This window comes from Microcaecilia unicolor, chromosome 7 (genome assembly GCF_901765095.1).
Source record: "Microcaecilia unicolor chromosome 7, aMicUni1.1, whole genome shotgun sequence".
NCBI classification, from domain to species: Eukaryota; Metazoa; Chordata; class Amphibia; order Gymnophiona; family Siphonopidae; genus Microcaecilia; species Microcaecilia unicolor.
In genome coordinates this window covers 135,177,260-135,194,525 of record NC_044037.1, presented here as the reverse complement: position 1 = coordinate 135,194,525, position 17,266 = coordinate 135,177,260, and the positions used below count along the sequence as shown (strand labels likewise).

Here is a 17,266-nt window from a genome sequence, read left to right as displayed (position 1 = left end):
TGAAATTGGAAAACAAGAATGAACTGTCTTTATGAGAACTTTGGCCCTTGAAACAGCCTAGGATTGGCGAAACAGGGTCTCCTGTTGGGCTTTTGGAACATTATATGCGATGACAGAATATTTCAGTTAAGTTGAAATTATTTTCACCGTTTGTTCACTATGATTTGAGCCTTCAACATCGAGTATTGTGAAAAGGTGTGTAGGCATGCATTATATGAATTAGAAGAGTGGAGTTTTTTTGTGAAGACTGGTGATTGAAGAACTAGAGTGCTAGAAATTTGAAAGGTGGTTTTCCACATGAAGAGCACTCGTTAGAATTTCTGAAGTCTTTTTTCTCCACTTTTTTCATATGTGTTGGCAGTAGTACACCTCCAATACTCGTGTATACTATAGTAGAATTATTTAGAGTGAATTTTTGGTAATTAAAATCACCCATTATTATTGTGTTGCCTAAATTATTTGCCTCACTAATTTCCTTTAACATGACTGCGTCCGTCTGCTCATCCTGGTCGGGGGACAGTAGTACACCCCTATCACCGTCCTTTTCCCCGTTACACATGGAATTTCGATCCACAATGATTCCATGAGGTCTTTTGTTTCCTGCAGAATTTTCAGTCTATTTGATTCAAGTCTCTCATTAACGTACAATGCTACTCCTCCCCCAATCCGGTCCACCTTATCACTACAAGATAATTTGTACCCTGGTATGACAGAGTCCCACTGGTTATCCTCCTTCCACCAGGTCTCAGAGATGCCTATTATGTCTATTTCTTCATTCAGTGCAATATATTCCAATTCTCCCATCTTATGTCTTAGGCTTCTAGCATTTGCATATAGACACTTCAAGCTAGACTTGTTATTCCTTATCATATCATGTTGATTACTTGACAGTACTATTTTACTATCATTTGTCTGGTTTTTATTATTTTTTATTTTTTTTTAAGTTTTTTATTGATGACTACAACTGGTACACAAGTCAAAATTTACAACTTCACACTGTATAACATCCAATTCAACTGTTCACATTTCTGCAACTCCTTACAAATACATTTGTCATCTTATATTTTTAACTTTTCCTCCTCATCCTTCTCTTCTATAGCCTCCCCTCCCCTCCCCTTCTACCAACTTCCCATCCCATCCCATCCCCTTTTTTTCCCCTCCCTACTATACCAGGTTCTGCCGGTTACTGTTTTAACCGTTCAAGACTCTACTTCAGGCTCATGATGTTAGCGTATTCAGAAAGGGCATCCAGCATTGGAGATATTTTTCACCTTTTGGTGTGGTTAAATTTGGTACTTCCTTCCGCTCCATGTCGCTAAGTGAAATCATGTATGCTCTCCAAAGCTGAATTGTTGGCTTTTCTTCTTGAAGCCACAACTTTAGTATTGTCTTTTTCCCCATCATCACCGATCGCCTTTGAAAAGTTCGTAGTCCAGCCTTACGTGATCCTCGGTTTATAAAGTCCTCAAATAATAGACCTGGGTGTCTTGTCCATTGTATATCCCACAGCTTAGAGACATGTATACATATTAATGACCAAAATCTCAACACCGGTGGACAATGCCAAAACATATGGCCTAGGTGTGCTTCTCGCCCCTTACACTTCGAACAATCGTCACTTGGCCTTAACGTTGCCTTGAAAGCTCTGTGTATTATTTTTTATTTAAGGACATTGAATCTACTACAGTATCTTTTGCAACCTCACTATCAAGAAACCCTGTCTTCCCTGTTTGGGTGATATCTTTTTTAAATGATGATGCCAGCAGCCCGGTCCCATCCCGGTTAAGGTGGAGCCCATCCATTCAGAATAGGTTCCCCCTTCCCCAGAATGTTGCCCAGTTCCTGACAAAACTAAAACCCTCCTCCTTGCACCATTGTCTCATCCACATATTAAGACTCTGGAGCTCTGCCTGTCTCTTGGGCCCTGCACGTGGAACGGTAGTATTTCAGAAAACGCCACCATAGAGGTTCTGGATTTGAGCTTCTTCCTAAGAGCCTAAATTTGGCTTCCAGAACTTCTCTCCCACATTTTCCTATGTCATTGGTACTCACATGTACCAAGACAGCCGGCTCCTCCCCAGCTGTGCAGTTAAGTGGTGCTCAAAATCTGAGGACAGCCCACTAAGCATGGTTTAAGCAGGCAGGAGTCTCTCCTTCCCGCTTATTTATTTATTGCATTTGTATCCCACATTTTCCCACCTCTTTGCAGGCTCAATGTGACTTACAATGTGTCGTTATTAGTAGATAGTAGAATGAGAGATAACAGTTAGTGTTACATAAAAGAATTGCATAATCAAAATTTAAACAAGTAGATATAAGTAAAAAAAACAGTTCTATAGGTATGGTGGAGATGCCATAGAAGATAACGTTATCGAAATTCGAACAAGTAGATGTAGGCAAAAAACATTGCTGATAGTAGCAGTGGCGTAGCAAGGGGGGGCGGTCCGCCCCGGGTATCAGCTCAAGGGGGGTGCACCCTGCCAGCTCCCTCCCCCCCCCCCCGCTGGGTGCAGCACGATGGCACCCCCCCTCGGCGCATCAACACCCCCAGACCCAGTGCCTACCCTCAGCTCCGTCCAACCAGCTCCCGCATCCTACCTTTAAAAAAATCTCGGAAGCCGTGGCAAGGTGAGGCGCAGCGCCTCGCGCCTGCATGTAAAAGAAGTGTGGATCGTCTCATCGGGCCTTCCCTCACTCTGTCCCGCCCTCCGCTGATGCGACTTCCTATTTCCGCAAGGGCGGGACAGACAGAGTGAGGGAAGGCCCGATGAGACGATCCACACTTCTTTTACATGCAGGAGCGAGGCGCTGCGCCTCGCCACGGCTTCCGAGATTTCTTTAAAGGTAGGGTGCGGGAGCTGTTTGGACAGAGTTGAGGAGGGTAGGCACTGAGTCGGGGGGGGGGTGTTGATGTGCCGGGGGGGGGGGATGCCATCGTGCTGCACCCGGGAGGGGGTGCAACAGCGAACCGCCCCAGGTGGCAGCCCCCCTTGCTACGCCACTGGATAGTAGGTAAGGTTGCGATGTATTACATTTATAGTTACTGATCTTGTTGGTATGCCTTGTTGAATAGGTGGGTCTTTAGGGATTTGCGAAAGTTAATTAGGTCGCAAATAGTTTTTAAGTTACGCGGCAATGCGTTCCATAACTGTGTACTCAGGTAAGAAAAGTTGGATGCATGCATTAGTTTGTATTTTAGGCCCTTGCAACTGGGGAAGTGAAGATCAAGGAATGTATGGGATGATCTTTTAGCGTTCCTGGGTGGTAGGTCTACTAGATCTGACATGTAGGCAGGAGCATTTCCATGAATAATTTTATGAACTAGAGAGCATACCTTGAACGTGATACATTCTTTGAGTGGAAGCCAGTGTAGTTTCTCCCTAAGGGGCTTAGCACTTTCATATTTTGTTTTTCCGTATATGAGTCTACCTGCGGTGTTCTGGGCGATTTGTAGTCTCTTAATGATTTGCTTTTTACAGCCAACATAGAGTGCATTGCAGTAATCTAGGTGACTAAGTACCATTGATTGTACCAGGTTACAGAAGATGATCCTTGGGAAGAAAAGTCTTATCCTTTTTAGTTTCTACATTGAATAGAACATCTTTTTAGTTGTGTTGTTCACATGAGTATCAAGTGTAAGATGTCAATCAATGGTAACTCCAAGAATTTTCAGGGTGTCTGATACGGGAAGGGATAGTTTTGGTGTGTTTAAGGTGGTGAATTTGCTCGTGTTATGTTGGGAGGTAAGTATAAGGCATTGCGTTTTTTCTGCGTTGAGTTTCAGTTGAAATGCATCCGCCCATGAGTGCATGATATGGAAACCTTGATTGATGTCATCGGCAATTGCCATTAAATCATGTTTAAACGGGATGTAAATCGTTACATCATCTGTGTATACCATACTGAAAATCAGCACCAGTATTTTTTGACTGATATACTACTTTACACATTCAAGGAAAATAGTGAGTGAGGGTGGCCTCAAGTGAAACCACCACTGCCTTCTTAGCTAAAAAAAAGTTTTGTGTCTCACTTGAATCACTCTGGAAACATCAGGAAATGAGGACATTTTACAGGTCCTATACTCTACATCCTTAAATCGGAAAAACATTTTTATGGTCCCATCTGGCTCTAAGGCAAATGTAACCAGTAGTGTGCCTTTGGAGATTATCTCATTACACAAAAGTTCAGACAGGCCAGATGCATTTTAACTCTACATAAGCTTCCACCATAGTCCCTCCAGACCCCTTAGCGCATCAGTATGCTTTTTTCTTGATGACAAATACATGACTTGTATAGTTATAGTTGAGAGTTGGAGGAGTGTTATCCTCTTCTGACACATTTAAAACCTGCTTGAAATACCTCTGTGGTGTTTGTTTAGGATGAATCACAGGAGATTTGGGATAGTTTAAAAAGCTCAGGTTAAGCCTTCTCTTGAAATTTTGAATAATAAAAAAAAGCTTCCATCCTATGATGGACCATGAATTCATCCTTAGTTAAAGCAGCATCACAAGTCTGCATGTCATAATATGCTCTAACACATGGTCTTAATTTTACTCTCTAACATTCTTTCCAGCATATCTCACCATGCCTGAAGCCTTTGGGTTGCTGTCTCTCCTCCACCAACAACTGCAGCACAGCAACACCACCTTCCAGCACATGGGCTGAGACTTAGGGCAGAGATTCCAAGAGTATCTCCTGACTAGTTGCACCTCCCCAAGCTCTAATGAGAGAGCTCAGATCTCTTCTCAGATGCTAAGTGTACACCCAATGAGAGCTACAATGCAAACTTGGCTGTGCTGGGGACTGGAGGAGTGGCCTAGTGGTTAGGGTGATGGACTTTGGTCCTGGGGAACTGAGGAACTGAGTTCAATTCCCACTTCAGGCACAGGCAGCTCCTTGTGACTCTGGGCAAGTCACTTAACCCTCCATTGCCCCATGTAAGCCGCATTGAGCCTGCTATGAGTGGGAAAGTGCGGGGTACAAATGTAACAAAAACAAACTGTCAGATATCTGGGCTTAATAAGGTTGCAATATTATTCAGTTGGATGATGGCTTCAAATGGCAAGACTTCCCTGGAATACCAGCCATTGATCCAAGGTGCCAAACCCTGAAAACTAGGAAATGGTCAGCTGCACTAAGGAGGACACCTGGGAGGTGGAAGTTCAAACATGACCTTTGCACTATGTCAGCACATCAACTTCATTTTCCATAGAATAGCATCTGACATCTTAGCACACTCATAAGTACATAAGTATTGCCATACTGGGAAAGACCAAAGGTCCATCAATCCCAGCATCCTGTTTCCAACAGTGGCCAATCCAGGTCACAAATACCTGGCAAGATCCCAAAAAAGTACGAACATTTTATACTGCTTATCCCAGAAATAGTGGATTTTCCCTAAAGTCCATTTAATATTGGTCTATGCCTTTTCCTTTAGGAAGCTGTCCAAACCTTTTTAAAACTCTGCTAAGCTAACCGCCTTTACCACATTCTCTGGCAACGAATTCCAGAGTTTAATTACACATTGGGTGAAGAAACATTTTCTCCGATTCACTTTAAATGTACTACATTGTAGCTTCATCGCATGCCCCTTAGTCCTAGTATTTTTGGAAAGCGTAAACAGACGCTTCACATCTACCCGTTCAACTCCACTTATTATTTTATAGACCTCTATCATATCTCCCCTCAGCCGCCTTTTCTCCTAGCTAAAGAGCCCTAGCTGCTTTAGCCTTTCCTCATAGGGAAGTCGTCTCATCTCCTTTATCATTTTTGTCGCCCTTCTCTGTACCTTTTCTAATTCCACTATATCTTTTTTGAGATGCGGCGACCAGAATTGAACACAATAATCGAGGTGAGGTCACACAATGGAGTGATACAAAGGCATTATAACGTCCTCATTTTTGTTTTCCATTCCTTTCCTAATAATACGTAACATTCTATTTGCTTTCTTAGCTACAGTAGCACACTGAGCAGAAGGTTTCAACGTATCATCAACGACGATACCTAGATCCCTTTCTTGGTCTGTGACTCCTAACCTGGAACCTTGCATGACGCAGCTATAATTCGGGTTCCTCTTTCCCACGTGCATCACTTTGCACTTGCTCACATTAAACGTCATCTGCCATTTAGACACCCAGAGGGGCATAATCGAACGGGGACGACCATCTCTAAGGGCGCCCATCTCTAAGGACGTCCCAGTGAAGGGGCAGTGAAACCTGTATTATCGAAACAAGATGGGCGTCCATCTTTCGTTTCGATAATACGGTCAGGGACACCCAAATCTCAACATTTAGGTTGACCTTAGAGATGGTCATCCCCGGTTTTTGGCGAGAATGGAAACCGAGGACGCCCATCTCAAAAATGACCAAATCCAAGTCATTTGGTTGTGGGAGGAGCCAGCATTCATGGTGCACTGGTCCCCCTGACATGCCAGGACACCAACTGGGCATCCTAGAGGGCACTGCAATGGACTAACTGATGCACTAACTGAATGGAAAAAGGCATGCAGTGGTCACTAACCACCTCCCACCCCGAAAAAAAACAACTTTAAAAACTTTTGTCTTTTTTTTTTTTTAGAGTATGGGTGAAGGATGTCCTTCGCTATGCATCCGTCCCTGCGACAGCAGTTGAGGACGTCCTTCGCTATTTATTTATTTAGATTTTGCTCACACCTTTTTCAGTAGTAGCTCAAGGTGAGTTACATTCAGGTACACTGGATATTTCTATGCCTCTGTCTCTGCAACAGCAGTTGAGGATGTCCAAAATGTGGATGTTTGTGAGAAGGACATCCCTGCCTGGATGTTTCTGTGAGAAGAATGTCCATGCCTGCTATGCCTCTGACACCCTCTTTATTTATTTGGATTTTGCATCACAAGTAGCAACAGTGGGACTTGAACTGGCCACCTCTAGATTGCAAGACCAGTGCGCTAACCACTAGGCCACTCCTCCACTCCACTCCCCTTGAAATTTGGCCATCCCTGTTGGGGGGACAGTTGAGGACATCCAAAATGTTTGAAAGAAGGATGTCCACGCCCTCGTTATGCCTCCGCTGACACACACATACTCCCCCCCCCCCCCCAGGGACCTGCATACTACCCCCCCCCCCCCCCACAGGAATGGCCAAATTTCAAGGGAGTGGCCTAGTGGTTAGAGCACTGGTCTTGTAATCCAGTGGTGGCCAGTTCAAATCCCACTGCTGCTACTTGTGATCCAAAATCCAAATAAATAAAGGGGGTATCAGAGGCATAGCAGGCATGGATGTCCTTCTCACAGAAGCATCCAGGCATGGACATTCTTCTCACAAACATCCACATTTTGGACCCAGACAGAGGCATATCGAAGGACGTCTTCAACTGCCGTTGCAGGGATGGAGGCATAGAAATATCCAGTGTACTTGACTGTAACTCACCTTGAGCTACTACTGAAGACGGTGTGAGCAAAATCTAAATAAATAAATCCTCAACTGGAGGCATAGCGAAGGAGGTCCTTCACCCATACTCTTAAAAAAAAAAAAAAAAGACAAAAGTTTTTAAAGTTGGTTTTTTTCAGGGTGGGAGGTGGTTAGTGACTACTGGGGGAGTCAGGGGAGGTCATCCACGATTCCCTCCAGTGGTCATCTGGTCATTTAGAGCACATTTTTGTGGCTTGGTCGTAAAAAAAAAAGGACCAAGTAAAGTCGGCCAAGTGTTCATCAGGGACGCCCTTCTTTTTTCCATTATCGCTTGAGGATGCCCCTATGTTAGGCACACCCCAGTCCCGCCTTCGCTACACCTCCGACACGCCCCCGGTAACTTTGGTCATCCCTGCAACGGGAAGCAGTTGGGGATGCCCAAAATCAGCTTTCGATTATGCCGATTTGTGCGACCCTGAGAGAAGGACGCCCATCTCCTGATTTGTGTCGGAAGATGAGTGTCCTTCCCTTTCGAAAATAAGCTAGCCAGTCTCCCAGTCTCGTAAGGTCCTCTTCTAATTCTTCACAATCCTCCTGCGAGTTAACAACTTTGAATAACTTTGTGTCATCAGCAAATTTAATCACCTTACTAGTTACTCCCATCTCTAGTCATTTATAAATATGTGAAAAATCAGCAGTCCCAGCACAGACCCCTGGGGAACCCCACTAACTAGCTTTCTCCATTGAGAATACTGACCATTTAACCCTACTCTCTGTTTTCTATCTTTTAACCAGTTTTTAATCCACAGTAGAACACTACCTCCTATCCCATGATTCTCCAATTTCCTCTGGACTCTTTCATGCGGTACTTTGTCAAACGCCTTCTGAAAATCCAGATACACAATGAGGCTTATTTTCGAAAGAGAAGGGCACCCATCTTTCGACACAAATCGCAAGATGGGCATCCTTCTCACAGGGTAGCCCAAATCGGCATAATTGAAAGCCAATTTTGGGCATCCTCAACTGCTTTCCGTTGCGGGGATGACCAAAGTTCACGGAGGCGTGTTGGAAGCATAGCAAAGGTGGGACTGGGGCATGCATAACACATGGGCATCCTCGTCCCATAATGGAAAAAAGAAGGGTGTCCCTGACGAACATTTGGATGACTTTACCTGTTCCTTTTTTTCTTACAACCAAGCCACAAAAATGTGCCCTAAATGACCAGATGACCACCGGAGGGAATCGGGGATGACCTCTCCTTACTCCCCCAGTGGTCACTAACCACCTCCCACCCTAAAAAAAAAATGTAAAAACTATTTTGTCCAGCCTTTATCCCAGACTCAAATATCATACTCAGCTCCATAACACCAGTATGCAGGTCCCTGGAGCAGTTTTAGTGGGTGCAGTGCACTTCAGGCAAGCGGACCAGGCCCATCCTCCCCTACCTATTACACTTGTGGTGGTAAATGTGAGCCTTTCAAAACCCACCAGAAGCCCACTGTACCCACATATAGGTGCCCCCCTTCACCCTTAAGGGCTATGGTAGTGGTGTACAGTTGTGGGTAGTGGATTTTGGGGGGATCAGCACACACGGTAAGGGAGTTATGCACCTGGGAGCAATTTCTGAAGTCCATTTCAGTGCCCCCTAGTGTGCCCGGTTGGTGTCTTGGCATGTGAGGGGGACCAGTGCACTATGAATGCTGGCTTCTCCCACAACCAAATGACTTGGATTTGATCGTTTCGGAGATGGGCGTCCTCAGTTTCCATTATCGCCGAAAATCGTGGACAACCATCTCTAAGGACGACCATCTCTAAGGTTGACCTAAATGTTGAGATTTGGGCGTCCCCGACCGTATTATCAAAACAAAAGATGGACGCCCATCTTGTTTCGATAATATGGGTTTCCCCGCCACTTTGCCGGGACATCCTGCGAGGACGTCCTCAGGAAAACCTGGGCACTCCTTTTGAGTATGCCCCTCAATATAAACTGGCTCATCTTTATCCACATGTTTGTTCACCCCTTCAAAGAAATGTAGTAGATTAGTGAGGCAAGATTTCCCTTCACTAAATCCATGTTGACTTTGTCTCATTAATCCATGATATTGAATATGCTCCTCCTCCTTTCAATTTTCAAATTCTTAAGGTTCCTTCAACAGTGGAGTTGAAATCACAGCAGCTGAGATTATGCTGACCATCTGTCTTTACAGGATCCTGTCATACACATTTTTTTATTCAAATTCCCAGATGTCAAACATTACTCGCTATTTAATTGTCAGTGAGTTCCAAGAAATGCTGTTGCCTCACATCCATTCTGTTAGGTTTTCAAGGCAGAAACTAGGTTCATGAGCCCTTGGACCACTGCTGAGGAGCGGCAGTGGCAGGCAAAACCACCCCACACCAGAGACAAGGCAGAACTCTGACAGAAACAGCTAGACTTCACCTGCACTTTACCGCCCTTCCCCAGGAGTTGAGCCCCTGGGTGCAGGCAGCCGGCAGGACTTACCGGACAGAGCAGGAACTGGATACCAACTAGGCTGAACAGGGACTAAGGGTCAGAGGGGAAAGGAATATACATGGGCAGCAAGGCAAGAAACTGGGCTAGAACTCACAGACAGACAATACTACACAAGGCAGGAAATGGACAAGCTAAAGGACAAGAACTGAAAGCTGCCAAGCAGCCACTGAAAAACACTGACAGACAAGAGTCAGGACTGAAAGCTGCAGAGCAGCCACTAAGCAAGAACACAGACAAACAGAAACTAGACCAGGAATACAAACCAGAAACAAGACTAAGAAATAAGCAATAAACCTAAGCTAAACTGCACACAGACTAACTAGAACCGGACAAGAAACTTAAACAAGAAACCAGACTAGGCAGAAGTGCAACAGCGCACCAACAAACCAGGGACCTTAGACGATGCAAAGGCAAACACAGAAGTTTCCAGGTGATAAAGCCCATCAGCTGCTGAAGGTCAGCTGCAGGAATCACAAGGCAGCTACGGGTGCTGTTCAGGCACAAACAAGAGAAGCAAGTCTGGCAGCTCGGAAGATCCGGACAGGACTGGGCTGAAGTCTGGAACGAGTGACAGTTCATAGCAGCCACCGGTTCTGGCCACCAGAGGGCGAGGCGAGCACAGACAAGGAAACAGTCACCATCGTGACACATTCAGGGGCATCCCCAGTTCCAATGTCAAAATTAACAAAAAATGTTTTGCCAAACTCCCCTCAATCACCTTTACAGAAGCATCACTTCTATTCTTGCCTCCTCCCTGTACTCCCCTGGTTCCCTAGCAGTACAAAGCATTGGAATTTCAACAACATTGACATCAGCCTGTGGTTGGATTTTGAGGGGAAAGCTACTGTAAGATTTATTGTAGCTCAGTTGAAGCAGGGCTGAGGGCTGGACCTCAGTCAAAAGTAGACATATTTGATGCGGTAACATTAATAGTTTAAGACCTCAGCTATTTTCCCTTAATCAACAAAGGTAGACTGAATTCAGATCATAAGTGTGAAAGGTACAAATGTTATGTTTTTTCAGTCATTTTAATAGCAAAGTAAATCTATGAAAAAGGTAAGCAAGAAAAATCTTTACTCGCAATGAAGGAGAAGAGTCAAATATATCTGCCTATTCTATGGTTATCTTGGAATCCCATCAGTATTTTTTAACTTTGGAGTGTCTTTCTCTGAATGATCATTACTTTAAGTTGTGTATATTTCTTCCTGCAGGAACAGCATTTTCTGGAGGAACTCTCACGACCTCATACCTGTGGTGGAACTCATCAAAGGAATTGTCTGTTGGAGCCCCTGCAACAGGCTCTGCCAAGACATGCCTATCACTTACCACTTACTTCTGCACCATTGGACCCTCCCAGGATCATACATCAGCAAGTAAGACCCTCTAATACAACAAGGGTATTTCTTTTATTAGTACAGGATATTCTGCCCTTAGCAGCAGCTGTTTCTGGCTGGTTAAATTGAATTTTGACCAGACAATTTCATGTGGGACACCCCAAGGGGTCTATTTTGTCACTTGTATTATTTAACCTTTTTATGATCAGGAATGTGGGATCAGTGCCCATGGTTATAGATGACACAATACTAATTTTCTACACTTCTCCTACATCCCTAAACCCAAGTCCTTTACAATTTTGCTTGGCTAAAATAACTGACTGGCATAGGCTAGTGCTTAATCGTGGAAAAATGACAGCCTCTTATTTGATAGGCCAACTTTGTTCCCCCTCTATTATCCCAGTTTTATAGGACTCTCTGGGGACACTGGTGATTCATTTAAATACCTGGGATTGACTTTGATTTGTCCTTTAGGGCTCATATTTCCTCAATTATGCAGTCAAGTTTTTTGGTGCTTAGACAATTACGGTCAGTTCAGAATTATTTTGACTTTCACACTTTGCACTTGCAGCTTCTTGCCTTGCTTCTGTCTTGCGTAGACTATTGTAATATGGTTTTGCAGGAATCCTGCAGTACCAGCTTAAGCTGTTACAACTCCTTCAGAAAATGAGAGTTCAACCAATCTCTCATAAGAACATAAGAGTAGCCATACTGGATCAGACCAATGGGCCATCTAGCCCAGTATCCTGTTTTCCAAACAGTGGCCAAGCCAGGTCACAAATACCTGGCAGAAACCCAAATCATGGCAACACTCCATACTACAAATCCCAGGGCAATCAATTGTTTCCCATGTCTGTCTCAATAGCAGACTATGGCCTTTTCCTCCAGGAATTTGTTCAAATCTTCCTTAAACCCAGATACGCTAACCGCTGTTACCACATCCTCCGGCAAAGAGTTCCAGAGCTTAACTATTCGTTGAGTGAAAAAAATATTTTCTCCTATTTGTTCTAAAAGTATTTCCAAGTAATTTCCTTGAGTGTCCCCTAGTCTTTGCACTTTTGGAAAGGATAAAAAATCGATTTACTTCTAATCGCTCTACACCACTCGGGATTTTGTAGAGCTCAATCATATCTCCCCTCATCTGTCTCTTTTCCAAGACGAAGAGCCCTAACCTCTTTATCCTTTCCTCATACGAGAGGAGTTCCAGCCCCTTTATCACTTTGGTCGCTCTTCTTTGAACCTTTTCTAATTCCGCTATATCTTTTTTGCGATACGGCGACCAGAACTGAACGCAATACTCAAAGTGCAGATGCACCACGGAGCGATACAATTCCTAGCATCCTGTTTGTGTTAGGGAGAGAGGGGAGACGTCTCTTCTGATTGGCTGCCAGGGTTTGTGCTGATGTCTGTGAGTCTACTTAAGCCTGCGTGTTACTCCCTGCCTTACTTTGGCGTTACTCACACTCTTGTGGTGACTTGAAAGCCGCAGTTCTTGGTCAGAATGTGCTCTGTGCTCTGACTTTGATCTGAGTTCCCTGTTCAGGGATTTCTTTCCTTTCCCTTTGTTTGTGTTAGCTGGGGGCAGCGTGTGTGTGTTTAATTAGTTCTCTTGCCTCCAGCTGGGCTTCCCTTCGCTGGCTGCTGCTCTCTGTGGGAAGTCAGCTGCTTGTTCCTCAGTGGGGGCTGGGCTTTGTTCAGCTTTCGTCTCAGCTAGGCTGCTTGTCTGAGAGCTCCTCTCTGGTTGTTTGTTTACTCTAAAGATTTCAAGTCCTCTCTGGTTGTTTGTTTGCTCTAAAGATTTCTTTTCCCAGTGTCTGGGCCTGCTGGCTCAGTGAGTTTAACCCTTTGTGTACTATGTGTTTTGTGTCCTTGCCTCTGACAGTGTGTTTGTTCTATCGGCCCTGCTTCCCCTCGGGGAAGCGTTCTCTCTGTTTGTTTGTTGATTTAGGGAGCTCTCTCTCTCTCTGGTGTGCCTGCTGGCTCTACAAGCTTAACCCTTTGTGTTCTGGTTGCCTCTGTCTGCTGTGGGTTTGAGGCAAAGGCTTTCTGCCTTCCTTTTGTGTCTGGTTCCTCTGGCTTCTGCCTGGGGCTTCCTAACCCTTTTGGGGGTTGCTGTGTTAGTTCCCCTGCCCTGTGCTAGTCCCCTGGGTGGGCGTGGCCCACTGGTTCTTTTGTTTCTCCCTCTGCCCTATCGCTGGTGTTCAGCGCATGTCTGACATTTTGGGGTCCCAGGGGCCCTCTGGGTTCTTTCACACCCCCCCTGTGTGTGTCTGGGTTCCTGTTCAGCTGTGAGGCCCGCACGAGTGGCTCTGTGTGCGTGGGTTCCGGTTCGGCCGCGAGGCCTGCCTGTTTGCCTATTTCCCTTCTTCCTGAGGGACTGCGGGGAGGGATAGCTTAGGGGTATTGTGTAGCTGGGGTGTGTGGTGGTGGGTCGGTCTCCCCTTGGCCTGGGTCGGCGCCCCGCGGGCCTCGGCCAGGGCCCAAGGGCTCACGACCAACCCAACGGATTACAGTTTGCTTTTTTGGCCACTGCTGCACACTGAGCAGAAGATTTCAGCGTATTATCTACAATGACACCCAGATCTTTTTCTTGAGCGCTGACCTCCAAGGTGGACCCTAGCATCAGGTAACTGTGATTCGGATAATTCTTTCCAATGTGCATTACCTTGCTTTGTCCACATTAAATTTCATCTGCCATTTGGACACCCAGTCTTCCAATTTCCTAAGGTCTTCCTGCAATATTTCAGAGTCCGCATGTGTTGTAACAACCTTGAATACTTTTGTATTATCTGCAAATTTGATCACCTCACTCGTCGTTCTGATTTCCATATCATTTATAAATACTGTATGTTATGTTTCAACGTTTTTATTGATGATGAAATAAATATGGTATAACAGATACCATAAAATATAAAACTTCAACAATACAGTGGAACTTCACATATAAGTATTGAACAGACCATCATCAAGTTTTTTGTATACTTCCCCCCTCCTCCATACCCTCTCTTCCCCCCTCCCTCCCCCTTACTTCTGTGTGTGCCAAACAATATTGGGGATAGTGGGTTTAAACATTCAGACCATCATGTGTACTGCCAAGGTAACTCACAATAGATTGAGGAGCAAACTTCGCCCCCGTGGACTAAGTCCTTGTATATATCGGCCCCATATTGACATGAACTGTTTTTTTCCTTTTCGGGGTTCCCTTCGCCTCTCTGGCTTCCCAAGTGGCTAACTCATGTATCTGGTTCCTCCAGTGCCAATACACCGGTGGATCCGGGTCTGTCCACTTCTATGCCACTAAACATACCTTGCGAATGCAAACTCTATTTCCTTTCGCCTGGGTCGCAAAAGCTGCTTGTGTATCTAAGACATAATGATCCCAGGTTCCACCTACTGAGACCTGTGTTATTTTAGTTAGATAACTCTGGATTTGTCTCCAAAAGGCACGTACCCTTGGGCAGCCCCAAAAAGCATGGTATAAGTTGTGAGGTGCATGATTGCATTTTACGCATTTAGTATCATTTGTGGTCCTCATATGTCCCCATTGTTGCCCTGACATATATGCCCGCATAACCACCCTATATCCACACTCTCTTAATCTCTCATCTATGGTGAGTGACGGAATGTGTCCCAGTGTTACCCTGATGTCCCATCCTCTTAATGACCTCCCTGAGTCTCTTTCCCATTTTTGTAAGATATATCCTAAATTATTTTGGGGATAGCGTGACACTAGTGCTCTGTATAGGGTTGAAACTGTCATTCCCGCTATCTCTAGGTTTTGAAAAAATGTGTTTACCAGATGTCCAAGTTTCAGTCTTATGGCAGGCTGGTTTAGATGTAGAATGTAATGCTTAACCTGAGCATAGGCAAAGCGGTCTCCCCAAGTATTCCCTATCTTATCTTGTAATTCTTCAAATGTTAGTAGGCTCCCTTCTGGTCCCATCAGGTCCTCCACCCTTGTGATTCCATTATTACCCCATCTTATAAATGCCCTGGCTCAAAATTCGGATTTCCTCTGAGTGCTAACAGTTCCGATGTTGCTGGTGTGCCCCCCCATGCTGATAGCCAGCCTTCTCCAAGCCATGCGCATGGGTTGTAATAGTCAGCAATGTTTAAACTGGGTCGGAATCTGCCTCTGATCGAGATGCAGGAGGGTAAGAACATCATAGGGGGCAAAATATTCTCACTCCACCTCTATTGGCGTAAATATATCTGATTGGCCTATCCAGTCTCCTACATGTCTCAGCAGGCAAGCCTGGTTATATAAAGCTATATCAGGCAGTCCCATCCTCCCCCCCTCCGGGCCCAGCCTCCCAGTAACCCTTTAAAGGGCATCTTGGGCTTCTTTTTCCCCCAGCAGAATCTACTGAAAAGTTTTGTGATTTTTGCTAAGTCTTTTTGTCGTAGTCGAATGGGAAACGTTTGCATGAGGTATAACCACTTGGGAAATATCACCATTTGGATTAGATTTATCCTGCCCCTCAAGGACAGCGGGAGGCCGTCCCACCCCTCTAGTTTGGTTCTTGTCCCTTCTAACAAAGTGGTGACGTTTAAGTCATGCAATTTCTCCAATTCCATAGTCAGTTTTGTCCCTAGGTATTTAAAAGATCCTTCTGCCCAGCTTAGTGGAAAACTTTGATCCCATAGTGATTTCACTGTCGCTGAGGAAGCTAAGGCTTCCGACTTAGTCAAATTCAAGCTGAATCCTGCATAGTCACCATATTCTTTCATCAATTCCATGAGTACCGCAAAAGATGTCCGGGGTTCTGTCAATAATACCAATAGGTCGTCCGTAGAAGCCGCTATTTTAAATACGGTCCGACCCACTCGAACACCTTGTACTGTTTGGCTAGCCATTATATCTCTAATCAGCGGGTCCAGTGACAATACAAAGAGTAACGGGGATAATGGGCACCCTTGTCGGGTTCCTCGGCATATCGGGAACTCCTCTGATTCCATCCCATTAACCTTCATCCGTGCTTTTGGATTACAATAAAGAACCCGGACCGCTGACAGGAATCTACCATCCAACCCATATTTTTCCAGCGTGGAGAACATAAATGGCCAATACACCTTATCGAATGCTTTTTCTGCATCGAAGCTTATAAGCAAAGAGGGGATGTCCTTCCTCTGTCTCGTCTCCATTGCCCCAATTATTTTCCTTAGGTTTTTGGCTATAACTCTGCCCTCTACAAATACAACTTGCGCTTCGGGCACTAGCTTTGGTAGTACTTTTTTCATTCGATTGGCCATAATTTTAGCTAATAATTTAATTTCCACATTGAGAAGTGATATGGGGCGATATGACTCTGGTTGTTGTGGGTCTCTACCTGGTTTTGGGAGCACCACTATTTGCGCTATGGATAAGACCTCAGGCACTCGTTCCGCATCCACCATTGTATTAAAATATTTGGTGAGGGTCGGTGTAATGAACTCTCCCATCATTTTGTAAAATTCTATGCACATGCCATCGGGACCAGGCGCCTTAAGAAGGGTACCTTGTCTAATAGCTAGTAATACCTCTTCATCTGTAATTGGTTGGTTCAACTTATCCTTATCTCGTTGACCGAGAATTGGAAGTTCTAAATTATCTAAGTACAGGGTTCCTGGCATGACCTGTTCCCTTGGCTGCGCATACAATTCACTATAGAATTTTGCAAAGGTCTCACAAATTTTATCAGCTGCACGTTCTACTGTCTCTTGGGTCCCTCTGATTTGCAGTACTTGTCTTTTATTCCCTCTCGGGTTGGCTAGACGTGCCAGAAGGCGCCCTGCTTTATTTCCAAAGCGATGTAGCTGGAATTTGTAGTATAAGTGTGACTTAGAGGCCCTTTGGTGTAGAAGCATATTCAGTGCGGCTTGGGTTTCTAAGAGGTTGCTGCAGTGAGTTTCTAGATGTGTCCTTCCATATGTCTGGCGTGCCTTACACACTAATTTACTTAAACGCAATATTTCTCTATTTCACGTCTTTCTAACGTGGTGATAATAACTGATTATTTCCCCTCTTATCACTGCTTTTGCCGCGTC

General features: G+C 44.8%; 1 protein-coding gene across 3 annotated transcripts in view; it reads left to right on the top strand.

Moving 5' to 3' along the window:
- C7H21orf58 (chromosome 7 C21orf58 homolog) overlaps positions 1–17,266 on the top strand; it is an 872,003-nt gene that overhangs the window by 276,249 nt on the left and 578,488 nt on the right. For all 3 annotated transcript variants that reach the window (XM_030210678.1, XM_030210677.1, XM_030210676.1), the window contains exon 4: positions 11,117–11,278. In XM_030210678.1, coding sequence (XP_030066538.1) covers positions 11,117–11,278 — 162 coding nt within the window. The remainder of the gene's footprint in view (positions 1–11,116; positions 11,279–17,266) is intronic.